The 27,332-nt window shown below is 35.7% G+C and overlaps 1 protein-coding gene across 2 annotated transcripts in view; it reads left to right on the top strand.

Annotated features, from left to right (window-relative positions):
* Positions 1–27,187, top strand: part of ROCK2 (Rho associated coiled-coil containing protein kinase 2) — a 99,437-nt gene extending 72,250 nt beyond the window's left edge. Inside the window, exons 9-32 of one of the 2 annotated variants that reach the window (XM_021389692.1) lie at positions 678–837; positions 1,489–1,552; positions 3,289–3,368; positions 3,660–3,708; positions 4,248–4,383; positions 4,483–4,574; positions 4,825–5,071; positions 5,393–5,499; positions 6,157–6,316; positions 7,409–7,569; positions 9,208–9,392; positions 10,365–10,434; positions 11,715–11,818; positions 11,970–12,156; positions 12,496–12,589; positions 12,717–12,811; positions 13,406–13,585; positions 13,820–13,988; positions 16,547–16,617; positions 17,615–17,703; positions 18,266–18,344; positions 18,537–18,798; positions 19,662–19,875; positions 25,088–27,187. In XM_021389692.1, coding sequence (XP_021245367.1) covers positions 678–837; positions 1,489–1,552; positions 3,289–3,368; positions 3,660–3,708; positions 4,248–4,383; positions 4,483–4,574; positions 4,825–5,071; positions 5,393–5,499; positions 6,157–6,316; positions 7,409–7,569; positions 9,208–9,392; positions 10,365–10,434; positions 11,715–11,818; positions 11,970–12,156; positions 12,496–12,589; positions 12,717–12,811; positions 13,406–13,585; positions 13,820–13,988; positions 16,547–16,617; positions 17,615–17,703; positions 18,266–18,344; positions 18,537–18,798; positions 19,662–19,875; positions 25,088–25,091 — 3,059 coding nt within the window. In that variant the 3' untranslated portion in view covers positions 25,092–27,187. The other variant, XM_021389693.1, reaches the window with a different exon arrangement.

The following is a 27,332-nucleotide window of genomic DNA, read 5'->3' as shown; positions in this document are numbered from 1 at the left end:
TAAGTTTTCTGTCTATCAAGAATTTTGCCTAAGCTTTCTTATTTGTCATTTATATTCTAAGAACTATATCAGTATGTTAGTAGGAAAAATATCTACTTTCTGAAAGTATTCTCATATTTATCATATTTATGGTTTTCTGTTTTGAATAGCAGAACTGGATGTTTTAGAAATCTAAGCAGAAAGGCTGCTTATTAGGTTCTATTTCTTTCTGACTTTTGTTATTGTTGTTTTGATGGCTTGTCTATTTTTTTTCCTTCTTGTTTCATTTTTTTTTAATCTATTGCTAAGGCTACTTTGAGAGTGGTCTTATTGGTTTCATTGCTTTTGATTTAAGAAATTGTGAACTTGATAGCTGTAGGAAAAAAAGCAACTACTTCTATTCATGAACATGATCATAACTTCTAAAGATGTATTTACTGAAGTTTCTTAAAATGGTGATTATATTTAGTGTTCCATTCTAAAATGTGATGACTTTTTCAAATCTATTGTGTGCATTAGATACTCCATGTATTAAGCAACTAATGTAAATGTATAAATACTTTAATTTAGGGAAAAAAAAACCTTCACAGTAATATTTAGAGATCTACTGCATGATTAATACACATTTAACTAGCAAGACAACTTACATTATAGGCTGAGTCTTGGAATGAAGCTGATCTTTTCTTTCCTTTCTGTAGCTGCTGCTCCTGTTGTTCCTGAGCTTAGCAGTGATATAGACAGCAGTAATTTTGATGACATTGAGGACGACAAGGGAGACGTGGAAACCTTTCCAATCCCCAAAGCCTTTGTGGGAAACCAGCTGCCTTTTATAGGATTTACCTACTATAGAGATAATTTGTATGTGAGATTTAATGTGTATTTTTAGAAATATACTTGCAGATTTATCATATATCCTTTTTTTTTTTTACTTTAGATACTTAATTTATTCATTGTTTTATATTAATTTCTGTCCAATTGTAAAGATACAAAATGCAGCCTTTTAGTAGAATATATCAGTTGTGATTACCTTGATAATTCTAATGAAATAAATAGTATTTTTATATGCATACAAATATGTAATTTCTTTAAAAATCTCTTGTAGGTTTAAAATACTGCTAGATTTGTAATTGAGCTCTAAAATTGTTTGTTAGGCGTTTAGAAAATGTTTATGCAATGTAATAGCTTGCTAAGACATCAGTTGCCATCTACTTGCCTTTATTTTGCTTGATTAGTCATATTCAGTGTGTCTGAATAGATATGAAAGAATTGTGAGTGTTAATTAGAAAGTGATAAGCTGATGTGGATCTGAAAACGTCTTAAACATTAGTCTTCTTTTTAAAAAGACTCAAATCAGAAAGATACTCTGAAGTAAAACAAGCTTCATTCTGAGAATAGGTTAGGACAAAATAAGGCTTAAGAGAAGCGATTGAGATGCACTTATTGGCGAGGTTGCCAGAGTTGTCGAAAACTTGAATAAGGGCAGGAGGGATTTGTTTTTGTTTTTGACAGGTTGCTAAGTGACTCCTCTCAGTCTTGCAGAGAAAATGAATCGGTGCAATCTAGTAAAAATGAGGTTAGTGCCTTTTTTTTTTTTTCTGTAAGTATTAAGGAATGATTAACTGATTTTGTTAAATCTGTTAGAAGGAGGCAAAGTTGAAAACAAGGAATCAAATATTCTTGGGAGCTCTCTTTTAACGCTCCTCCGTGAAAATGATGATTTCTGTCTCGAGGACAGCAAGGAGGCGAATGTATTTTAATTATGAAAGGAATCAAATAATTCCTACTTAATTTGTGTGAACATGATATATCATGAAATATTGTAGATGTTTATTCACCAAATTGTTAACAGTAAACTGATTGTACCAGCTTATGAATGAAGTGTTGTACTCAACTGTAAAGGTACCGTAGTGTAACGATGAATGAGTTCACATTTTTCTCTAATTCTTTTGGTGTATAGAGTTTGTTTTGAAAACAAATGCATAGGGCTCTGTTTGCCCCAAACAGCATCGCTCTTGGAAAGGTTGCAGCTTTTGGCTGCACACTGTGATTAGTGGCACATTTATCCAGAATTTGGAAAATTAAATTGCCAACTATAGTGACAAAGGGATGTTTTTGAGCATAAATCTTTCAGTTGAAGTGAGTGTGTGAAGCACATTTATTGAGCTTTTGAAGGCTGCCAACTGAATTTAAATATGCAGATGAAAGGAGAATGCTACTAATTTTTCATGTATTCAACTTACTTCATTATCCCACTTAAACATTTGCATTATTCAAGCGTAGTTTGTTAACATTTGTTAAAACTTACTTAATTGTTAAACTTTGAAAAGGAAATGTGTTATGTGTTGGCCAACAGAAATGTAAATGTTTGTTGGGCTCCACGTCTTTCCTTCCTGTCATTGGTGAATAGAATAAAAGTTTTAGTTTCCCTTTAAAAAAAAAAAAATGCAACCGCTCTTTAAAATAGAGTTTCATGTTTGTAACATTTGCTTTCTATTGTGATAGTTGCTGAAATGCTGCGTTTCACTTTTGGCAACTTTTTTCATTTTTATTTTCTCAAGCAGTGAGTCTTAGGTTTTGATGTCCTTCTCAGTGTCCCCGTTTTGGCAATCTTACAATTGTACATGTTATATCTGGGGAGTAGAAGAAGGATAAAGGAGGAAAAAAAAATGTTTGAAAGCCTGAAGATGTGAAGCAATACCAAAATTCGTGTTTTATAATCTAATTTTTTGAATTTTGGGGTACTTGATTCATAAGATCTTTTTTATATTAGGCAAAATAAAACATTCCCAAACTCTTAAACTGTTTCTCATCTTCTGCTTGTGAAAAAATTCCTCTCTATGTGAGGTCATGGAGCACGTTTAGTGATATTCTCTGAATATTGTCCAGTTTGGTCATACGTCCCCTCCCTCCATTTTAATTCTTAAATCTCATATAGAAGAGACTGTCTCAAAAATTCTGCTCCAGCTAAAGGGCTCTAGGCAGAGAAAGAGTACAACAAAGGACTGGAAGCAACATTTTTTGCCTAAAGAAATTTTGTGACTGTCACTTAGTGGTACATAACTGTGTGATGGTTAGCTTTAATACAGCATGCAGCAAATTTTGTGTTGTAACAATCATCAAAATTAATAACTTGTAAAGGTGGGAAATAGAGATGGAATAATCTTCTGCTGATTAATTAAAAAAAAACATAATGGAAGATTAAATTAATTTTCCTTGCTTTCCCTTTTTTTTTTATTAAGCTGCTTTACACTTTTTTCATGTGATAACAGTCTCATTTAAAGACCGTACTTTTTTTGACTTTTTACTCAGTTTCAGAAAAAACTAAGCAAGTTAGAAGAACAACTCAGTAATGAATTACAAGCCAAAGATGAACTAGAACAGAAATACAGGTGAGATTGTTATGACAAGTTTGGTATGTTTGTGAAGAAATATTATTACACAGTGGTTTTGAATAATTAAAAGCTAAACATTCTGGCTACTCCTGTGGCTACCTTACCCACCTGCTTCTCTCCATGTCTCCATAAGAGTGTCTGTATTGTTTGAATGATTTCCCCAGCCCTAGAAGTTTCATGTGATTGCTGAAAATAGAATATCTCACATAAAATTAATTGAGCACATCCAAACACCCTGTTTTTGTGTATGATCAATAGGGTTTAAAGATATTTTTCATATTCCTTCAGGTCTGCTAATACTCGTTTAGAGAAGATAGTGAAAGAGCTAGATGAAGAGGTGAGTCAGTAGTTACTAATTACTGGAATTAAAACTTCAGCATTTGTATCTGAGTTTTTTCCTTAGGAAGCAGCAGATTACTTTTGGTAGCTGTGTATTTATGGCAAGTAACACCAGTTGATTTGTTGATATTCACAAGCGTGTTCAAACTGTGTCAGTAAAAGGACCATGTTTTGCCCAGCTTTGCACCTTAATGCCTACTGCACGTGTCATATCTACAGAGGACATGTACAACATAATGTATTGTTCATCCAGGTGCATGCTGAGATCCTACAGTACACGGATATTTCATGGCTGCTAGGCAGGTTGCAGCATTCATTGAATGCAAACCATGGTACTGTCTGAGAGTGGTTAAAGCTCCTGGCTGTAGTTGGTCTAGGATGGATTTGAGCACGTTCTGATGCACTGTATTTGCAGGAAGCAGATGGGATGTGTCTTTTTCCACTTTCAACTAAACTGAATCTGTCTTTTAATCACTTTAATACCAAGACTCTGTGCATAATTAATGTGTTTTGTTTTGTTCTTTTAAATACATCCAGATAACTTCAAGGAAAAATGTGGAGTCTGCAGTCAGACAGCTAGAAAGGGAGAAGGCTCTCCTTCAGCATAAGAATACAGAGTACCAGAGAAAAGCAGAACATGAAGCAGATAAGAAACGCAATTTGGAAAACGAGGGTATGATGAACCATGCTTGAAGGGTTCTATTTTGTTGTAGGTTTTTAAAAGACAAAAACTTTTTCACTGCAGTGATTAACTGAATTGTTTTTGTTTTAGTTAACAGTCTGAAAGATCAGCTTGAAGATTTAAAAAAGAGGAATCAGAACTCTCAAATATCCAATGAGAAAATCAATCAACTACAAAGACAGGCATGCCAACTTTATATATGTATATCTTAAAATAATAGCTTTCTGAAGTTCAGATTTTATTAGTAATGATGGGAGTTAGAATGTGTAATGGAATTCTAAAAACTGTTCTTTCTTGTCACGTACTCGTATTCAAAAGTACTCTTAAGATACACCCTTATTTCTTTAATCTATTAAGTCTCATATTCTGTAATAGCAGTGGTAGATATTACGTTTTAATCGTTTCTAAAGTATGTTTTTTATCAATCCTTAGTTGGATGAGGCCAATTCTTTGCTGCGATCGGAGTCTGAAACTGCAGCCAGGTTAAGGAAGAACCAGACTGAAAGTACAAAGCAAATCCAGCAGTTGGAAGCTAATAATCGAGAACTACAGGATAAGAACTGCCTGCTAGAGAATGCTAAACTCAAGCTGGAGAAGGACTTTCTCAATCTTCAGTCGGCTCTAGAATCAGAAAGGAGAGATCGAAGTCATGGATCAGAGATCATCAGTGATTTGCAAGGTATTGCTGCAAGTGTTCTGAAGTTAAGCTTTTTTCTGGTTTCAGAAATAAAACACGTTTTGGTGATGCTGAGTTTCAGAGACTAAATTAACGTGCTGTTTTATATAATGTTTAAGTTAAGTTAAAGCATTACAGAGATAGCAAGTGAAGACATACCTAAGATGAAAATGTGTGTTATTGATAGTTTCTAAAACCACTCTGAAGAGTCTTAACAGTCAGAATCAGAAGCTGTTGTATTTGAAAATTTTTATCATTAAATAGATACAGTGCATATTTTTTCAGATGCTGCCCAGTCTCGTTAATGTTTTGTTCGTTTTTTAGGTCGAATATCTAGCCTGGAAGAAGAAGTGAAAAATGGAAAGAGTGCATTAGCCAAACTAGAAATGGAGAAAAGGCAATTACAGGAAAAACTTACAGATTTGGAAAAGGTAACAGCAGTTCTTAATGAACATCTGTGTTACATTCCTGTGGAATTCTTAAAGTTGGGATTTTTTTAATAGAGACATGGAGACAAAGTCTGTGCTTGTTTTCAGCATCAGTTCTTTTTCTGTGGATTTTTCTCATTGTTTTGGCAGTTTGAGAAGTGGGGAAAGAAGACATTTATTTCCCTTATGATTTCAATTCATTTTATTTCTAAAGGATATGATAATGTACACTGATGTATAGTTTAATCATGCAGTTGTAGCACTTCATTTTTGCTGTAAAATCTGATCTTTATTTCAACTCTCAGTACTGCCAAAAATTAAAAAAAGAAAGGTTTTTTAGAATATTTTTTAGAACAAATTTTTCATTCCAAAAATGTACTGAAGCAGTTCTTCAATAAAGCTTAATTTTTGAACTCTTCTTTTTACAAAAACGTTTTAAGACTGTAATTCTGTAACATTTTCCAACTGGGAATGTCACTGCATACTTCTAGAGCACTTTACTATCCATAGAAATGCATGGATAGGAATGAATTTCTGTAACCTTAGGATCTGTGCTGTTTTCTGCATACTTCCAAGCAGTATGTTACAGTTGTCCAACATTTTGTATTTAGCCTGACGTATTTAATATTTTATTTTAATGCATTTTTTTTTCTTGAACAGGAAAAGAGCAACATGGAAATAGATATGACATACAAATTCAAAGTTATGCAGCAGAACCTTGAGCAAGAGGAAGCTGAACATAAAGCCACAAAAGCACGACTGGCGGACAAAAATAAGATTTATGAATCTATAGAGGAAGCAAAATCTGAAGCCATGAAAGGTATGTATTTGACATCACAGTTAGACTTAAGTATAAATTGTTGAAGGTAGATAATAGAATTTTTTTAATGATAGTAGAAGTTTAAATGTAGTCTTATTTTCTCTATCCTCCCATTCTTTTTAAAATATAATTAGCGTTGTAAATCAGTTGTGATCCTTCTGTCTTTGTTCTTCTAGCTTAAAGACAGGCAGTTTTAGTCTGTTTCGGTAAAACAGAATTTCTCTTGCCAACATCACTAATTCATTTTCTGTGCTACGGTATTCTGACCTAGAATGTCATTAAATTTATATTATTAAAACTTTTGAAAGATTTTTAGGAGCTTATCTGTGTCCTTTGTCAGTTTGGCTAAACCTCTTTCTAAATAAAGTATATGTCAACAACTGAAAAATTTAAATAGATTACTAGATTTTTTTAGACCTAGTAAAGCCTTTGCTAGGCTTCCATAGTCACTATGCATATTTCAGTGTGTCTCCTAACAATTAAAATGTCTTAGGCGGATAGTTAGCAAATGATTCCAGAAGGTGACTCTTATTTTTGAATTAAATTGCTTACGTTTATTGCAAGTCCTTAAAAAGCAACCTGCAGGTCTTATCCTTCCAATTGCAGAACATTAACAAAAATTTTGAGCTTGCAGATGTTCCAAAAAAGCAAAATGATTCAGATGTAGTGTGTGAGTCACTTGGTCCATCAGTTTCCTCAACAACTTTATTTTTTATTCAACTCTTTAATTGATTTCAGATTTTCATAGTCAAAGCAATACTTGATCTGTAGATAGAAAATATTTCTTTAAGAGGAAAGCCACCCTTTTATCCATCTCAAATGTGTTGAAAATAAACTGGAATTATATTGCAACTCAAGAGCAGGAAATAGTTATCAGGCAGAAATGCTTGCAAAGAATCCTCTGGGATGGTTTTTCACAGTCTACTGTGAAAAATTTAATGAATCACTTCTCAGCAATCTTTGTCATAACAGACAAACGTCGTACATATTGTTAATGTGGGTAGATGTCCTTCCTCACCTCTTTCACCTCCTTAAACTCCCTGTTTTACACTGACTCATTTGCAGACTGACCTTAAATCTCTTTCTTCACAGAAATGGAGAAGAAACTTTTGGAAGAGAGAGCTTTGAAGCAAAAAGTAGAAAATCGGTTGTTAGAAGCTGAAAAGCAGCGCTCCATGTTGGATTGTGATCTCAAACAATCACAGCAGAAAATAAATGAACTCCTTAAGCAAAAGGATAAACTAAATGAAGATGTATGTAACAAGGACAAAAGAAGTCTTAAGTGGAAGCTAGTTTTAAATGTCTTTGTATTTTCCATATTATAGCCATATTTAGGATGTTTGTGAATGCAAATGGCAGCAATTTTTACTTCTCTGTATTTGGAGCTTTAACAAGTCAGCTTTACAGGGTGGTTTCATTTTTCTAAAGTATTCTGGCACTACTGATATCAAAATTTTTATTCTGGAATGTAAAATGCTAAGGATTGACATGGAAAGACTAGCTTATTTGTTGTGTACTAATAACTTTATTCAGGAAATAGATTTATCTATTAAAAAGTGTGTGCATGTTGTACAATAACGCACGAGGACTGCTCCAAAAGTAATGCCTCTTGTTTTATTATGTTGGCCCACGACTTCATGGGTGGATGTTGGTAGTATGGCAGTAGTGGCTGAACCTTCTTGCCGTGTGACAGATGGCAGCAGAGGGTCAGTCTGACAAAATGACATCTGACATGGAAGTGCTTATGAACCAAAGATGTGTCACTCAATTCCTGCACAGAAAAAAATGCCCCCATTGGCATTCATTGACACTTGCTGAATGTTTCTGGAGACCAAACAGTAGATGTGAGCTCAGTGAGTTTCCGCAGTGGCAACAGCAATCTTAATGACAAGCCACATTCAAGGCACCCATGCACAGCTGTCGTACCACAAAATGAATCTTGATCAGCTCATCTGAGGATTACAACCAGGGAATTGTGTCTGGAGCTGAGTATTGGCTTCAGTGCATTGGAATATTGCAGAGTTTGCACCAGGTGGGTCCCATGAGTGCTCACACAGGAGCAGAAAGAACACCATATGCAGCTTTGTCAGGACCTGTTAAACCAGTACAAGGATGAAGGTGACAATTTCCTGGAACACATCCTTACCAATGATGAGACGTGGTGTCACGCTGCAAGTAGGAGTCAAAATGACAGTCCATGGAGTGGCAACATGTGAATTCTTCATAGAAGATGAGCCCTTAGTAGCCAAAGTGCTGTGCTTTGTCTTTTGGGATAGGAAAGTGGTGATCCTTCTGGATTTCCTGAAACGCAGACAGACCATCACCTCTGACCTTAACATCATGACACTGACGAAACTGAAGGCTCAAACTTCCAGGGTCGGGTCAGAGAAGACAATCTTTCTCCTGCAACACAATAACTTCAGCCACATAGCAGTTTGAAAACCATGGAGCACATTGCCAGTCTTAGCTGAACTGTCTCACCACACATGCTGTATAGTCCAGATTTGTCATGTTTTGACTTAATCTGTTTGGGCCGATGAAAGATGGACAGCATGGGTAGCATTTTCCTAGCAACAGCACCATTGTAGCAGCTGTGAAACAGTGAGTCACCTCTGCTGGTGCAGATTTTTATGAGTGTGGCATGCAGGCTCTTGTTCATCACTGATGAAAATGCAGAGCTGATGATGGTGCTGATGTTGAAAAATAGTTGCTGAGAATTTCCTTTATCAAATAGTGTGATTGTGCTCTCTGTATCTGTTGTAGTTTCCATGGAAATAAATAGGAGGCATTACATTTGGAGCAAATTATGTAGAAAAAAGTCAATAAGAAACTGTTTACATGTTACTACCCTGTGTAGATTCGTAATCCTCATGTTTCTGTTTATTTTTTAGGTAAAAAACCTGACTTTAAAAATAGAGCAAGAAACACAAAAGCGTTGTCTCACTCAAAATGACCTCAAGATGCAAACACAACAAGTCAACACCCTAAAAATGTCAGAGAAGCAGCTAAAACAGGAGAATAACCATCTTCAGGAAATCAAATTAAGTCTGGAGAAACAAAACAATGAGCTCCGCAAGTAAGCAGAGTTTCTCTATTTTACTTTTTTTAAAGTAATGCTGATTTGTAATTTTCTTTTTGCAAAAGCCGAGAGCCACATTGATCTTGAAGATTTGTGCTGAAAACCTAAAATAAGAGAAGAAAGTGTAAAAGAACACTGGGGGGGAGTATAACAGAATAATTGGTGGAGTTGAGACATAGATTTAGCAGGATGCTTAGCTGCTTGGTTGATTTATTGCAAAAAAAATTGACATTCCTTAACGTAGGAGAGGTTATTAGAGTTGGCTAGTAATCCTAATACAGACCTGTGAAGTGTAACCATTGGAAATATCCTGTACTAAGGATGTTTCATCAACCTGCTAGGCTTCAAATAGGAGTTGTGTTGAATCCTAGCAATTCTTCAGCTTCTTAAAAGCAATCATTCAACTGATAATAACTATTTGAAAAAAATTACACAAAGAACATTCTTGTGACTGAAAAAAAACAAGTGTAGTGTGTAGATCATGTGTAACTTACTCTTTGCTCTTCTATGACTTCTGAAGGTTTATGTTTTGATTCATCTTTTCTTCGAGCAGAATACAGTTAATCACGTCGAAAGCTGAATGTGACAATTGCCTTAACAAAATAATGATGGAAATCTTTTCTGCTACATTACTGTTCTTTTTTTACGTGACTGACTTTCTGAGTTATTTTAATAGGTGAATTCAAGAAAGATGCCTCCACAAAGAATACAGAAGTTCTCAGAGACTGAGCTCTAGCAAACCAGAAACCCAAAAGAATCTGTCTCATCAGTGGTGTTTTACATGGAAATAACATTCTGTCAGTGGCAGTTTGCTTTATCAGTGACACCTTGTAGCTAGTGTGTTAACAGTATTACACTGTCAAAGACTCAGGTTGAACTACAGAATATAAAGAATGCGAATGCACCCATTTCTGTTTACTTGTTTGGAATCTTCAGATCTTTTCTTTGATGTATTTTATTCCTTTTTAGAGAACGTCAAGATGCAGATGGACAAATGAAAGAGCTTCAAGACCAACTTGAAGCTGAACAGTATTTCTCGGTATGTTTTATGCTTCTTTACTTTTATACCGATGTGTGTATTAGGTATAATGTTACCTGTTCTTCTCTCAGCCATGAAGCATTTCATCCCTCCAATTAAAAGTTAATTCTTTTTCCTGGGTCTGTCTTCAGTCTTGACTGTAGCCCTGTTACCACTCCTTTCTCTTTATCTCTGAGCAATGTGAAAGAGTTCGTATTAAGAAATGTACCACTTTGGAAGGAAGTCCCAAGCACAGGTTAAGAGAAGGAAGAAGTTGAGGGGCTAGTTTCATAATGTGAATAATTTTCTGGACATTTCAAGACTTTTGTGCCTGCGTCTGGTTCAGGCAGCATTGAAGCTGTGTTCAGAGAATCATGTGGTATTACCAAATACATGCATTTAAGGCTTTCAAGAAAATTATTGCATGATAACAAAACTTGGCAAAGACCCACTGAGAGATTTTGCTTCAGTGTAATAGGCACAATAAGTAGGGATTGTTGTTAGAAATAATCACTAACATATGAAGGTTAACTTACATTTGTGGTGCACAGCCAGTCATACTAAAGGTAAAGGCCAAAGGGCTTGCTTGAGAATTTAAGGAAACTTACACTTTTACTGTGGTCAGAAAGCTGCACATGTCAAAGGAGAGGAAAAAAGGGAAGGCTGAAGTCAGTTGACTGTTCTGGATGGACCAGAAAGAGAATCCTGAGAGCCTTCATCTTGAAAGCCCTGCGCTAATCTGTCGCTGCGTCTGAATTCAGCCATTCTTAGTGTGCAGAGCAGTGTAATTTTTCTTTCATTTCATTTATAGCTCGAGATTTCTATCTTGGGCCCTCACATTGTTTTCATGCATTTGTATGGTTAAAATCTAAGCTCTACCTGACTTATTTCTGACAAGGTTTTAAAATACTAGAGAAAAGAAAATTCAGTTTGCGAGTCTTATACACAGTATGGTTACAAATGTATAAATTGTATCTCATTCATCTACCTGATCAATAATCAACAAATACACAGGATATTTTTTGAGGGGGTGAGAGTGGGTTTATTTTGTTGTTGTTGTTTAAAAAACCAACAGAACACCAAGCAAATAGCAACAGCAAAAAACTAAAGCGAGTAATATTTGGGAATCATTATGACCTTTGATGACCTTTACTTAAATTTAGAGAAAGCTTTGGACGGTTATGCTTGAACTGAGCATGTCTTTAAAGAACAGCATACCTTGTCGTCTTGTATCAATTTGTGTGTACCTTCAAGCTAGATTATGTAAATCCCACCCTCTTCTTTCTTACTTCAAATTCTAGACTCTGTATAAGACACAAGTTCGAGAGCTTAAAGAAGAATGTGAGGAAAAGACCAAACTTTGTAAAGAGATGCAGCAGAAGATTCAAGAGTTACAGGATGAGAGGTACTAGTTGTACTGTTAATATATGGATTAGGATAGCTTTTTGTTATTTTTGTTCAGGTAGGATTTGGTGGTTTGTTTTGTTTTGTGATTTGTCTTGTTTTAAGTAACCTCCCATGTTTCTGAGTTAACAGTATGTATCAATAATTTGCAGAGATTCCTTGGCAGCTCAGCTTGAAATTACTTTGACAAAAGCAGATTCAGAACAACTTGCACGTTCCATTGCTGAAGAACAGTACTCTGATTTGGAAAAAGAGAAGATTATGAAAGAACTGGAGATTAAAGAAATGATGGCTCGGCATAAACAAGAACTTACTGAGAAGGATGCCACCATAGCCTCTGTGAGTAATATACATCATTATTTTGGTAGAGGTATACGTGAGCATGAGTTTCATTTGCAGTTTGAGTTATCCATTGTTGTTTAGCATACTTAAATGTGTTATGCAGCTACATCTGATATTTAAAAATATTCATTTCCTTTGAATTAACTAGTTAAAAAAAACAACAAATCCTGTACCTTGTTTCTTCCCTATATCTCTCTGGTCACCGTCTTCTGTGCCCCTGGGCTAGTCATCTTACACTTGTTCTGGTTCCTCTCTGAAGCATTTCCTTCTGTGCTGTAATGTTTTCATATGCCGTGTGTTTCTAGATACATGGTCACATGTACTTTTTGTTTGTAGTTGGAGGAAGCAAACAGAACACTAACAAGCGATGTGGCTAATCTTGCTAATGAGAAAGAAGAACTAAACAATAAACTGAAGGAGGTACAAGAACGTATGTATCCCCTGAACCAAATGCAATTCATTATGCCTACAGTTTTGTTTCTAGAAGTACTGTTTTCTTTTGCAGTGTGCTTTCATTTATATCTTTTTGTTTGTTTGTTCAACTTACCTTGTTACAGAAATCACAAAGTTAAAAGAAGAAGAAGCAAATATAGGAAATATTAAAGCACAATTTGAAAAACAATTGTTGAATGAAAGAACACTGAAAACCCAGGTAAGTAAATGTATCTAAAGAGGTAGTGTCCATGACTTAGTAGTAAAGTGATCATTTTTTGAGTAGAAAACTTAACACTTCATTCTTTCCCTGATGAAGAAAAATATATCAAATTTATCTTTTTTTGCCTCTGCTAAGTAGACTTCCAGCATAGTGAAATTGCATTCTCATCTTTTATCACAGAGGAAGGTCCCAAACTTGATGCAGTCCGGCAACATAAGTCCTGATTTCAGTCAAATGAATTTTACTCTTGATTTATATTCCTCTGTAGTTAGTATAAAATGTTATTTCTGATTTTGATATCAGTTGTTTTTAACAGTAAGTGGCATTTTAATCCACTAGCTAATTGAAACTGAAGGGCATTTAAATGAGTAAAAGTCTTCTGAAGAAATGTTTGTTTAAAGTGAAAATGGCATCATTTCTTTTATTCAGTTTTGATTAATGCAAGTAACTTTATAGTACCGGATATGCAGAGATCTTAGCTCACAGTTAGATTAAAAGTGCTTGGTCGTGAGTAGGAGAGAAGACTATTTCTTTGCAGCATAGCTCTGTGTATTTATTTGTGTTTTTTGTTTCTTTTTCCCCCATGGGAAGGCTGTGAATAAATTGGCTGAGATCATGAATCGGAAGGGTCCAGTCAAACGTGGAGCTGACACCGATGTACGGCGGAAGGAAAAGGAGAATAGGAAACTGCATATGGAACTGAAATCTGAACGAGAGAAGTTAACACAAATGATGATCAAATATCAGAAAGAAATCAATGAAATGCAGGCTGTAAGATCCTCTTAACAAGTATAAATGTTGATAACATTTTCTGTAATACTTAGTGAATTCATACGGTCTTTCAAGGTAGTGTATACAGTCTCTATTCCTGGATTTCTGTGATTGAAAGAAAGATGCAGCACATATATTGAGACTGTCTGCGAAGTTTTCATAATTTTATATTTACATTTTCTTTGAGTAGCTGAGTATCGTGACAATAGGAAACCTCTTATTTTATCCTTACAGCAAATAGCAGAAGAGAGTCAGATACGAATTGAACTCCAGATGACTCTGGACAGCAAAGACAGTGACATTGAACAGCTTCGTTCACAACTACAGTCATTACACATTGGTCTAGACAACAGTAGCATAGGCAGTGGACCTGGAGATGCCGAGGCAGATGATGGATTCCCTGGTATGTTATTCTTATTAATATTTCTACATGAATTGGTTTTATATCTGTTTTACCGTGGAAACTGAAGTATTTGATGTTTCTGGGGCTTTATATCTTTAATGTGTTTCTGTCATTGATCAGTGCTTTGATAGAGTTCACTATCCATGTACTAACAACATCTATCTGTAATCATACTTCATTCTTATATTTATTTAAAGACATTACTTTAAAAACTCTATTGTCTCACATTGAAACTGTTTCTTTTTTCATCTGTATTATACTGGTTTGTTTGCAGTTATTATGTTACGTGATTAAATGTAAAACCAGTTCTCTCTTTTTAGGGATTCTGTTTTGACTTCTTTTCTACCTTTTTCCTCCTCTATTCTTTATGTTTAGTCCATATCACTCAATCCCACACTATGGAGTCCATGTCTTTTACCTACAAGCACTCTTCCACCTCTGTCAGTATTGCCACTAAGCCTTCCAGTTCTCGCATGCTTCTTGATTCTGATTCTGACTCAGAAGAAGAACCTTTGTCTTGTTCTCACAGCCCTACAGAAGTTGATAGCACAGGTGACATCCCTGAGAAGTGCTCGGTGTTGTCTTTATTGCGCCCTTTTCTCTACTTTAAAACTAACATTACTAATACATTACTAAAAAAAATTGGCAGTAAACATTGTAGTGACATGAAACATTTACATGAAGTAATTGGCTTTTTTTATCTAAACGTTTATAGATGCTCATTGCCATTTCTAAAACACCATTTTTATTAAAGCATTGAATAAATCCTTATTCCGTATTGTCTTGATCTCAGGGAAGACTCTACCCAGTATCTACAGCTATCTGCATGACCCTAAGATACTGGATACCAGAAAGTCAAATCTTTGTGTTTCAGTGAAGTGTTGAGATATGTCAGTCCTCACAATCTAAATGTATGTTGCTTGTTCATAGAAATTCAGTCTTCTGAGTGTTATAATTTTTTTTGCCTTACATTGAATCTTATGTTCAATTCCTTTATGATAAGGCAAGTAAAATTTATTTAAACTTGTTTTTCCAGATGCTTAAATAATTTAATGAAATTACATGACTCTGGTAAAACAGAACTTTGTTTTATTAATTCTGACTGCACTGTCTTGAATAAGACTTCTGCCTAGTGTTAATGTCAGAAATGGGATTTTCTATTTACACTCATATTTCTGTATTTTACATGGGACACTTCTAAATTGTAAATATCTTTCAATCAAAGGAAGAACTTGTTTTGGAATATTGACATTATTTCCTCAAACTAGAGTAAAGCATAATGCCTTTCCTCTACTTCATTCTCTGCTAGAAGAATCACTAAGTATTTATACAATTTTTCCTTATTAGCTCTTGTGGTATGTGTGTGGTTTTATTTTGTTCTAAAGTATAATCATGTCTAAACTAGGACTATTTCCTAACAGCAGATTGGAAATTTAGTATTATGGTTTTTTTTTTCCTCCTATTGCTTATAAACGTACTGTGAAAATTTTGGAATATTCAAGTCTCTCTAGACATAACAGAAATTCTATGAATATCTAATCGTTGTTTGTTAACCTACATTAAATATGGACACAAGTCTGCCAATGCAATCTGTTGAGATGAGAAAGAAAATAACTTTTGCAGTTGTGGGGCATGTCCTTCAATGGTTTTATGTTTGTTAATATTAAAGGCTTCAGAATATTTAACTCAGAGAGGGAAGGGGAAAATTTCTTCCAACGGGGGATAGAAATTTGTATGTATACTGGTACTGTAAAAAATAGTGTCAAAGGCTACAAGATACTACATATTATCAAGCATAAGGGAAGTCTGGTTCTGGCAAGCTTTTGGTTGCTGCTGAAATGTGTGCATCAAACAAGAGTTGAGGGGTTAATGCTGTAGATAAATGTCATCTGACTAATGTGATGGTGTAATATTAAATATCACAAGTGCATGAAAGGGCAGTTGAATTTGGGCAAGGCCTAGCGCTTAGCCAAAAATTGCTTACTTTGGAATAGAAACTCTAGATTTAGGCAGTATTAGAAATATAGAGAAAGTCATAGCACAGAAAGAACATATGAATTAGAATATAAAACTTCTGAATTTTTACCCCGAGTAGAGAGGATGTAGATTTGTTGGTGGTGGTACTTTGCTCTGTTTTGTCTTTTATATTGAACTGAATATCATGTGGTCTGTACTAATATCTTCAGACAACATTCTTCTAAGTCATAAAGGTTGATAGACTTTTTAAAAAGTCTTTAGAAATAATAATAATAATGATTAAGAGAATGCATGTGGTATTACTGCAAGTTTGCTTTTCCCCTTCTTCCTCATAACACCTAGTTTTTTTTGTGATCATATTGTTTGTTATTGCTGTATGGGGGAACACACTAATTTATTTCTGAAAATTTGCTATGATAAACTTTGCAAGATGCTATATGTTCTCATCTTTGCTCTGCTGCTTTTTTTACTGATCTTCAATACGTATTTTTAAATGCACGGTATTCTCATAAAGAAGTTTTTGTGAATACTTATGTTGTTCATTGTATGGTGTTTTTTTGTTTTTTTTTTTTTTTTTTCAGAATCAAGATTGGAAGGCTGGTTATCACTGCCTGTTCGAAATAACACTAAAAAATTTGGTTGGGTTAAAAAGGTAAATCATAATAATAATACAATAATTTTCTTTTTAAAATCTGTTATTGTTTCATGTATAGTTTGGATTTTATATTCACTGCAGATTTTCAGCACTTTCAAATTTTTCAATCTGTATTCTTTAACTACTTAAATGTATAATGTATATTAGCTTATATAGCTGTGTCTGAGAGTTACAGAGGTTGGACCGGATGAACTTCAGAAGTCCTTTCCAACCTCAACCATTCTCTGAATCTGTAATTCTGTTAAGGCGCTTTTTTGTCCTGCCGGAGGTGAAAACAGACGCTTACAGTCTTCAAACATTTGTACATTCTCAACAGCATCATGTAGCTAGTACTCATTATAGACAGGAAAGAGATGCTCTTCACACATACTTTATTTAAGAGGGAAACTAACAGCTGTGCATCTGCGCTGTGCAGCACTCACCTGCTGATTGCTTTTCAGTAGCCTTTTGGGTGGTCTTTACCCAAAGAGTAGCCCATGCAGTTTTATATCAGTTTGCTCAGTCAAACTGTTCATTCTGGACAAAGTTCTAGAAATTTGACGTCTTATGGGTACCTACCTGTTTTCTGAAAATAGATAGCAGTGCTGGTAAATTTAAGTGATCTTTGTGAGTGTGATTCTTATTAGTTGTGAGCTGCACATGTAAAATAGGCATCATAAGATGATAATTATTGTTGCTCCGAGATAAAATTAAATCTGTAAAAATAGAAACTAAAGGCTTTTGTGTTAATCTCTCCCTTACTTCCATTTTTATCTCCTCGCAGATGCTTACATTTAAGTACCAATTAATGTGATAATGTAAACTAATGCATCAGGTAGCAAAACTTTGTTTGTAGTACAGTGAATTTACTGACAAAGCATGGACTCAGGATACAGTACTTCTGTTGTCCTTTTAGCTACCATTTAATAAAACTGTAGAGAAATACTGCTGTAACATCTTTGATGTGATCAGTTGGATTATAATGTGTATCTTGTCCTTTTCTGCCTCGTAACAGTATGTAATTGTAAGCAGTAAGAAGATCCTGTTCTATGACAGCGAACAAGATAAAGAACAATCTAATCCCTATATGGTATTAGACATAGAGTAAGTATTATCACGCAAGATTGCTTCCTCTGATTTGCAGGTGAACTTTGTCAGAAAGGCCTTTTAGAAAGATCTAGTCTTGGAGCACAGTGTCAAATGGAATGTACTTTTGCATTTAGCTCTGTTGAGGTGTTAGTTAACCCACACAGAGCGCTGAACTGACCTAAGTGAACTGCTTCCACGAGCTGAGCTAGACGTACCTCATACAGGAAACTGTAGCAAGAAATGTTAAGAAATGTGTAGCTGAGACGCTGTAATTTTTGGTGTTTGTACATTTTCACTACAGCACATGCTTATAAGTGGGCTGTATAATTAATTTATTTCCTATACAAATACAGATTGCGGCCATTTGAAGGTTGGAGTGTGAACAGGGGATTGTGTTAGAACACTGCCAGAAATCTCTGAAGTCAGTTTTTCATTGCTATCAGTTTTTTCATAAATACAGGTGTATACTTGTGAGTTGTGTTTATTTAGGTCTTGGAAATTCATGTGGAGGACTGAAAGACAGGATTATCATTTTAATAACATTAATTTTTGTTTTTATTGAAATAATTTCTTATAGCAAACTCTTCCATGTCCGACCGGTCACTCAGACTGATGTGTACAGAGCAGATGCCAAGGAAATTCCAAGGATATTCCAGGTATTCAATAATAAATTAATGTTAATAATGTAACAAACATGGCATATCATACTGTCAGAACTATTTCCCTAACTTTGTCTAATTGAACCATTTACTGCAAAGTTGTTGAAAATATACATTCCAGTATAATTCAGTGTAAACAATATATGTTTATGATATCAGAGTACTGAGATTATTTTGCTTTAATTCTAGATTCTATATGCTAATGAAGGAGAGAGCAAAAAGGAACAGGAATTTCCTGTGGAGCCTATGGGAGAGAAGTCAAATTATATTTGTCACAAAGGACATGAGTTTATACCTACTCTTTATCACTTTCCAACCAATTGTGAAGCTTGTATGAAGCCACTTTGGCATATGTTCAAACCTCCTCCTGCTCTAGAATGTCGCCGTTGCCATATCAAATGTCACAAAGATCATATGGATAAAAAAGAAGAAATTATAGCACCTTGCAAAGGTAATTAGCAGATATTTGAATATGTGTATAGTTGCTGGAGTCACAAGGCATGCTAATGGTTCACAGGATCCTAGTCTGACACCAACTAAACTTAAACAGGTAGGTTTTTCTTCAATGCCTGTGTAGCTGTCAAATTTTCTAAAGGTGTCTACAAGAGGAGATCAGCTCACTTTTGTGAGTGAATGGCATGTGAGTGAATAGGTCCATACCTGCTGTGTTGTCAGCATCACATAGAAAAAAGGTGTAAAAGGTAAAGCATGCTTGTTGTAAGACTGCTTGTACTGTTGTGCAGCATTGCTGAGTGAAGCGATAGTGAGTTTTAGGAAATGGATGACATTTAGTGAAGTTTACTCCATGGTTTCTGTTGCTCAGGTATGCCTCTTTGTATTACCTTTCCTTTTTAACATGTCATAGAATCATAGAACGGCTTGAGTTGGAAGGGACCAAAGACAGGGTTGCCAACTGCTAGATCAAGTACTAGATCAGGTTGGCCAGGGCCCCATCCAGTCTGGCCTTGAACACCTCCAGGGACAGGGCATCCGCAGCCTCTCTGGGCAACCTGCTCCAGCACCTCACCACTCTCTCAAACCTTCCCCCTGACATCTGATCTAAGTCTCCCCTCCAACATGTGAGTGTGTGTTTTCCGTAGTACTAAACTGTTATCCTCTAAACATAAGGAGGCACTCTCAGTAGCCAGGAAACATAGGTCTGGCAAAATCTGCTTCACTTTGTTTTGCTTTCTCTGTCGATTTCTCTTTGTGTTGATTATGAGAATATGGTAATCTGACTGCTAATTTTTGATGTGGGGACATGTATAGAAAAATAATAAATATTCATTTTTATTTGAAAAATTCTTACTACAGTGTACTATGATATTTCTACGGCGAAGAATCTACTACTGTTAGCTAATTCTACAGAAGAACAGCAAAAATGGGTGAGCCGACTGGTGAAAAAAATACCCAAGAAACCTCCAGCACCAGACCCCTTTGCTCGATCTTCTCCCAGAACTTCTATGAAGGTACAGCCAAACCAGTCCATCAGACGACCAAGTCGACAGCTTCCTCCAAACAAACCAAGGTAACACGATAGCTGCTATGTATTTTATTGTTTAAAACATTTTACTGTAACTAATGTGATACATGTTGATATTGGCAGATGACCGTAAATGTCAACCACTGATATGTAATCTAGCATGTCATCTTTTGTAAACATCATTTTAGTAATAAGAACCACCATTATGTTTGTTTACTCATTTGAAGGACTTTGCATTATCTGTTATTTAGCCTACCTTTATTGATAGTGTATATTACTGTTCCTGTGAACTAGAAGTTGGTAGGGAAGATGAGGTTTAGCTATGCATAGAGACATTAAGAGGGTTGTGAGGATTTAAGGAAACAAAACTGTACCTGATTAGAAGTTGAGCTATGACATTAAGTACTTGTCATTCTAGTGAACCTTGGAGAGAACTGGGCGCCTTCAAAAGGCAATCTAGAAGAGCTTACACATAGCAGAAGAATGCATGTCTTTTCTTTCTTACTGGGTGGTTTGGAGGAATCTGTTTGAATTCCTGCCCCACTCTGACGTTAGAAACATCATTGAGGATTTTTGTGTTACAGTGTGATTCATCTGACCAAATGTATGTATCTTTGTCTAACTCTGCTTACAGTTTCGTATATAGAAAGAGTTGTTTGTAAGACTGAATTTGTGTTATCCTAATGTAGAAAGGGAGCATAGAGTGCTGTTGGACATTTACAGCAAAAGGTTATTCAGATGAAACTCACTGTTGCATCTCTGCCCATGCAGGTTCCACAGTGTGGTGCCATTTTCTGCAATGGTAGGCATCTGTCTGAGCATCACTGATTCTTTTTGAAAGAGAGCAAGTAGACATGAAGTGATGGTCACCATTAGGTCAAATAGCTGGAACACTTGCCAAAGAGTGGGAGAGTTGGTTTCAGCTCCTTACTCAGCCCAGAACTACTAATGCTCATGTCTCCTGTTTCCTAAAAGAGTAGTCTTATCATCAAGTTCCTCTGATGTAGGAAATAAATGTCCATATAAAAAACAGTGTTCGGTTATTGGATCAGTTTTAAGGAGCAAAATCCTGTGCTGTAGCCATAGAAGTGATAACATTTAGCAGGTAGCATTTAAGTGATTGCACAGTATTCTGGATTTTTTCAGTTTGCTGTTTTCATCACCTAGAATACTGCTGGGTTTGTTAAAGAGGAAGTAACAGTTAAGGTTATAAAGTTAATACTTGGTTATATTAATCCCCAGTTTTTGACAGCCTGTGAAAAGTTTGGTCTGTCTGTCTTGCTTTTCTTTGTTGCCATATAGCAGCAGCAATGGACAGTTCAACAAAGACTTATTTTTTTATTATTGTTACTGTTTTTCACCTTTGAGAGATAACTTGGGAGTGGCTGGATAGTTTTGGTCTTGTTTCTGTGATCAGACTACCACCAATGTCTGAACTGGCTCCTTGAAAACAGGGTTGGATGAGTCACTGGAATTATAATGGGGAATGCAGTGTAAGTGTGCTCTATTGTATTGTGATGCTATTGTAATCACAAAAAAAAGCCCTATGTAGGAAGATTTGGAAATTAAAAAAAAAAAGAAACAAAATTTAATGTGTGGTAATGCATAGTGAAAGGACTCAAAGCAACTTCGCTTCCCTCCTAATTTCCATACAATCAAATCTTTGATTATTTACTTCACATACTTAAAAAGAAAGTCTGACCTCATAATTTGAATTTTAAATGATTACATTTTTTATTGTGTCCATAAAGGTGGAAAGTTTAATTATTACATTTTAGGGAATGGTTATTGAAGGGATTCTTGGTGTAGAACTAGCCAAAATAGCAATAACTGGATTGAAGTGTAAATCAGTGAAACATTATTCATGGCAACCTGGAGGATAAGTAAAACGCTGTGTTTCTGTATTTCTGCATTCTGGTTCATTAGCATTATACTGTTTCTTATTATTGACATATAAAAGGTATTTAATAAATTCTGATTCTTTTTCCATAGCTATTCTTAATTGCTCAGAAATAATTTTTTCTTGTTACACTATTCTTATTTCAATCTTCATGATGTTGTTTTTTTTTTACTAAATGCTTTCATAACAGTACCTAATCTTACCATTCTTTTTATTGTGATCCTCCTCCATTCAGTTGGTGATGTTTTTTTTTTCATTTTTTCTATCCATATGTTTTTCTATCTGTATATTTTGTAATGGTGGGAGAAGGAGGAAGATGGATACATTTGTGTGTAAACAATTTTATGGATGTAGTTAAACTTTTCGAGTTACCTTTTCAAATGTACCTGGCAGTTTAGGAGTTACAGATGGGAAAGTGTAGTTCCATGAGGTCATCTCGCCTTAATGCAGGTCTGTCAAAGCTGTGGAAATTTGTATGGATGTAAACACTTTTAATTAGAAACCACATACTTAAAAATCAATGGTGCTATAGCCAGTTAACATCTGACTGGTGCTTCCATGAGGTTTCCATTTTCCATTATGAAGATTACTGAAAAAGAAAAGCTAGTTGCCAGCTAAATGAGTGGCTGGGGACAGGCTGGAGGTGAGCACCAGGTTGAGGGAAGAGATTTCACCCCTCTATTCTCTAGTGGTCTGCAGTGAGATACTGCTCCAGATACCCCCAACCTGTGGAAAGTCCATCAGAGACCACCAGGATGGTCAGAGCTGGAGTACTTGCCCTATGAGGAGCAGGTGGGGAAGCTGGGCTTGCTCAGCCTAGATGAGGTCTGGCTCTGGGGAGCCTGCTAGGCCTGTGGATGGGGAATTGAGGAGAGACAAAATCCGGATCTTCGGTTTTCTGTGGTGGGTGGGTGAGAGACAAAGGACTTAGCTGGACTGAGAGAGATTCCAGCTGGAGACAAGTAAAAGATTTTTCCCAGTGAGGACAGTCAGGGACAGAGTTGGCTGTTGGGGCTGTGCAGGCTCTGGCCTTATCGTAGTCATGGAAAAGCTTGGGTTAGAAGGGACCTTGCAGCCCACCCACCCAAGCCCTGCCGTGGGCTGATTGCCCCCCACCAGCTCAGGCTGCCCAAGGTCCACCCAGCCCGGCCTTGAGGGATGGGACACCCACAGCTCTCTGGGCAGCAGTGCCAGGGCCTCACCTCCTCTGAACAAAGAGTTTCCTCCTAACATCTAGCCTAAATCTCCCCTGTTCCCCATAGTTCTATCACTGTCAGGCCATGTAAAAAGTCAGTCTCCCTCCTGTTTATGAATTCCCTTTAAGTACTGGAAGGCCACAGTGAGGTGCTGGAGCCTTTCAAGACCTAAGTGCAAAAAAACCCAGAGAGCCTCAGCTGACCTTTGGAAGTATAATTTAAGTATAATAACTTTAAAAGCTGAAAACCCAATAAAAACTGAAATATGCTTTGTTTGACTTAACTGAATTAAACACTGTAGCGTGTTTTAGTTAAAACATCCTGAACCTTTTCTTTAAAGGTTTCTATCTCTGCCTCATGTAGGTGGCATATAATCCCGACTTCAATTCCTGAGTTCACTGGAAAAATGAACAGATTGAGTTTCATTTCCTGTAAATTAAGAAGTTAGTACTTCAGATGTTTATCTAAAATCCTTCTACAGTAGCGGAAAGATGAATGCCTCTAGCCAGTGATTCATCCCATCCCAACATAAGTGCCTGAAAAAGGTGAAATGACTCATTTGCTGAAATAGTCTGCTCTCTCTCGTCCATTCTGTAGAAGCATGGGCAGTGATGCATAGAGAACAAGTTGGCACATCCTCTTTTTTGGCACAGCCTAACTAAAAATAATGAGGCTATAGGACATCTGTCTAGAGTAATCTCACTGTATTTAGGATAAATGGATAAATAGGATAAATAAAATCCTACTGTATTTGTGAACTCAGGCGACACTTTTATTTGTTGTCCTATTCAACAACCAAAATACTCAGTTTTATTGGAAAGACAGAGACTTGAAAGGGGATGGTAGGTGAGCATAAAACTGCATGTTGGTCAACAGAAACCGCAGCAAAACAGAAAGCTAATTTTATGAAATGTGTGTGTGGTCTTTCCAATTGAAATTTTCAGGGATTATTTATGTGATTAATCTCCTTTGAATACAGTATTTGTGGCTTCTCTGAACAGTAACTGAATCTTCATGCTCCATAGCAGGCAAAGGAAGGAACCTGCTTATGTTAACAGTTATTTTAGAAGTTCTATTGATAACAAATGGAATTTTGAAGCTTCTTGTAGGAGTGTGACACACATTAAACATCAAACCCTCCTGTTGCAGATTACTTGATCTGGCATTTAAAGACTGGGATTGGTCATTTGATGATGTTGATGATATTGATGATGATGATGATGATGATGATGATGATGACGATGTTTTTGATTTCTGAAGAAGTATAAGGGGTAAATCTAAATAGTGAGGAATGGATTTGTTTGCCTTTGAATACAGCATGCTATGTTGGATTTTGTTTCTCAGAGCAGAGAAAAGTACAAGATCTCATTTTGAGATTTTACACAGTAAAAATGAGATTCTGTTTCATGGTGTCGAATTTTTTTAGAGGAGTCCTTTTCATTAAAATGATGTTTTTGCCTTTTCAGTGTTCTTATTTTTCTAATTTTAGAGCTTTGTTCAAAATTCATGTCTGCCTGCCCCGAAAGAAAGTGTTGTTGTCAGAGTAGTTGTTGATCTGTAGTGCTAAGGCTGCTAACCTCTGCAAACAATTTTGGAAGGCTAAAAGAGGGGTTGTAACAGTTGGAAATTACCTAAAATACAATCGATACTTACAAATACCTTTTTTCTTAAGCTTTTAACCTGAATTGACTTGTCCGTGGCTAGCAGACATGAAATCACAGTTCTGCATTTTGCTTTTTCTACCTGTGTTATGAAGTGAATTTGACTTGGCTTTCCTTTGCAGTGCTGTGCTTTTTGGGTACCTAACAATGCGTTTGAAAACTGTGTAAACAAACAGGCTTTGCAGCTTCTGTGGTGTGGTTTCTCTGACTGCTTTAGAAAAGATGCAGCTTTTCTTGATCGAATTCGTCCCATGGCTTACTTTAAAAACAGTGTGAATGTACTTGGACTTTACCCTCATATATTACAAGGGGGATTAATTGATTTGGGATCATAATGCGTAAGGTTGTACTATACTTAAGTGCTGTGATGCTGTTGAATGCGGAGGAATGACTTTTTCCCAAGTGTACTATGAGCTCATCTTAAAGGAGGATTTTGAGGATGTTCGTGTCCGATTTTCATTCACTGCATTTACTGACCAAACTTTCTGCTTCTTTTCCAGCTAACTGCTTTCCATGAATGCAGACGCAACTCGAGGTGATAATTTTCTTCCTGTTACAGCAAGACTGAAACATATCCCAAAATATATTAAATATATATATTTTCCTGAGAGATTGTGCTATATATATCAGAGGTTTACATTTTTGCTGCAATATAAATTACTAATCTCTGAGGGTTTTCCTGTATTCCCGAGTGACTGATCAAACGAGGAATGGCTGGTAAATAGTCAAAGGATATGTTAGGTAACCTTTTAAATTCTGTTCCACAAAAGCTTTCTCGGCAAGACACATACACTACATTTCATAAAAGGATTGAGAGGAATGAATATTTAAACTGAAGAAAGTGACTTCTCAGTTTTCGTAAAGATGTCACCAGCATGCCTGCAAGAAGAACAGGAGGACGATCCATCGTAGTGATATAGACTGCATCTGTAAGAAGTGACCATTATACTGTGTATATATATTGTACTGTAATACTGCAAGAGGGTTTTAAAAATCTTTCCACTTTATTTTTTTATGCTTATTAATCAGATACCGTTACTTATTGCAGTTGCAACTATGCACTTGTATAAAGCCATAATGTTGAAGTTTATATCATTCATTACATGTCTATCAAAAGCTGCATGTCAATGTTCAGCAGCTAGTTCAAAGTATATGCTAGTTTCAGCTGCGTCATCATGGGCAGTCCTGTTTTACCTGTCTAATTGCCTTAATTTAATTTTTTTTGAGTTTTTTTGCCCATTCTCTGTATTTAAGGAAAAAAGGTTTACCAGCTCTTAGGATGCAATTTTGCTTTGTGGCAGAAAAAATAGTGCACTATTTTTACACCTAGTAGGTATATCAATGTCAACTTACTTTGAATGTATATCGACTGATTTTGAGGGTGGAGAAGTGTTGGTTACAAAAACAATGTCTGATAAGAATGGAATTACTAGATCATGTGCTTATACATGTAACTGCTCATCCAGCCCTTCTTACAAACCTCAATATAGTTACTGACTTATATTAACCCTCATTAAGTGCTATGAAAACTTCATTTTGCCTTGTTTTTGCATACTACCCTAGATGTGTGTTTATTTCTGGAAAAAAAAGAAAGAGAATCTGTGATTATTTTTTACATTTCACAAAACGATATCCAAGAACTGTCACAACCTTTAAAGTAAACTAATACATACTGTAGATGTATTTTAAAATTTTAAATCTGGTTCTCTAGCACATAGCTGTAGGCATAGATAAATGTTCCAGTAGTGTGTTTTGAGAACTGATAGCTGGGAATAAAGGGCCTCAGAGGCACTTAATCTGATTTTTTTTTTTTTTTACATGGGAGTTGTACAAAAAATATAGTTTATGTGGACTCAATCATGATGTGTTCATCATTATCCCAGAAAATGCATGTTTTATACAACTGCAGTATGCTATGTTCAACATATTGACAGTAAAAAATGTAGTCTCCTATTTGGTCTCTTTATATATATAAATATATATATATATTTAAAATATATATATATATAAACTATTGTGTGGGAGTGCAGTAATTTAAAATATGATCTAACACTTCAATGAAGGAGGACATTTCACTTTAAAATTTTGTTTGTTTGTTTTTGTTTTTTTAAAGAGTGTTGAAATGTTTGGAAGGATAGGACCATGATTTATTTAACACTATCATGAACGGTGGACTTGGAAACACTGAAATACTGAAAATGAATAAATGTATTTGCATTTTGTAACTGCAGTTCAGCTTAACAGAGCCAGAATGTATACAGTCTATTTATGCACTCGCAAAGGAAAACATTGTTTGTGAGTTCTTGAATCCAGACCTAAATCTTTCGTATCGTTTCTGTTTAGGTATTATAACCCAACGCACAGCTACAGTGTTTTTTCCCTGCTTGTTTGGATTTACAGAAGTACAGTATATTTTTAGGTCAAGCAGATTTGCGTAGAGTACAACATTAAAAATGTATACAGTAAAACTGTTTCCATTCACTGAATGCATAAATATTTTATATATAAAAAATGTTACATTGTGGGAAGTTCTATCCTTTTCTGAATTGGAGAATATTATATATATATTTTTAAATAAACTATTTGAGTAAGGTAAAATAGTTCCTGAACTTGACAAGCTGGTAATTAATTGAAGTATTGAAATATATAGGCACCTACTGCGGTAGATATGGGAAAGGCAAAGCCAAGCAGAGGCTGTGTGGGGAAGAAGGGCAGACTCCGTGGAGTTGGTTTGCAGCCCATCAC

This window comes from Numida meleagris, chromosome 3 (assembly GCF_002078875.1).
Source record: "Numida meleagris isolate 19003 breed g44 Domestic line chromosome 3, NumMel1.0, whole genome shotgun sequence".
Lineage (NCBI taxonomy): Eukaryota > Metazoa > Chordata > Aves > Galliformes > Numididae > Numida > Numida meleagris.
This window is presented reverse-complemented; position numbering and strand designations above follow the sequence as displayed.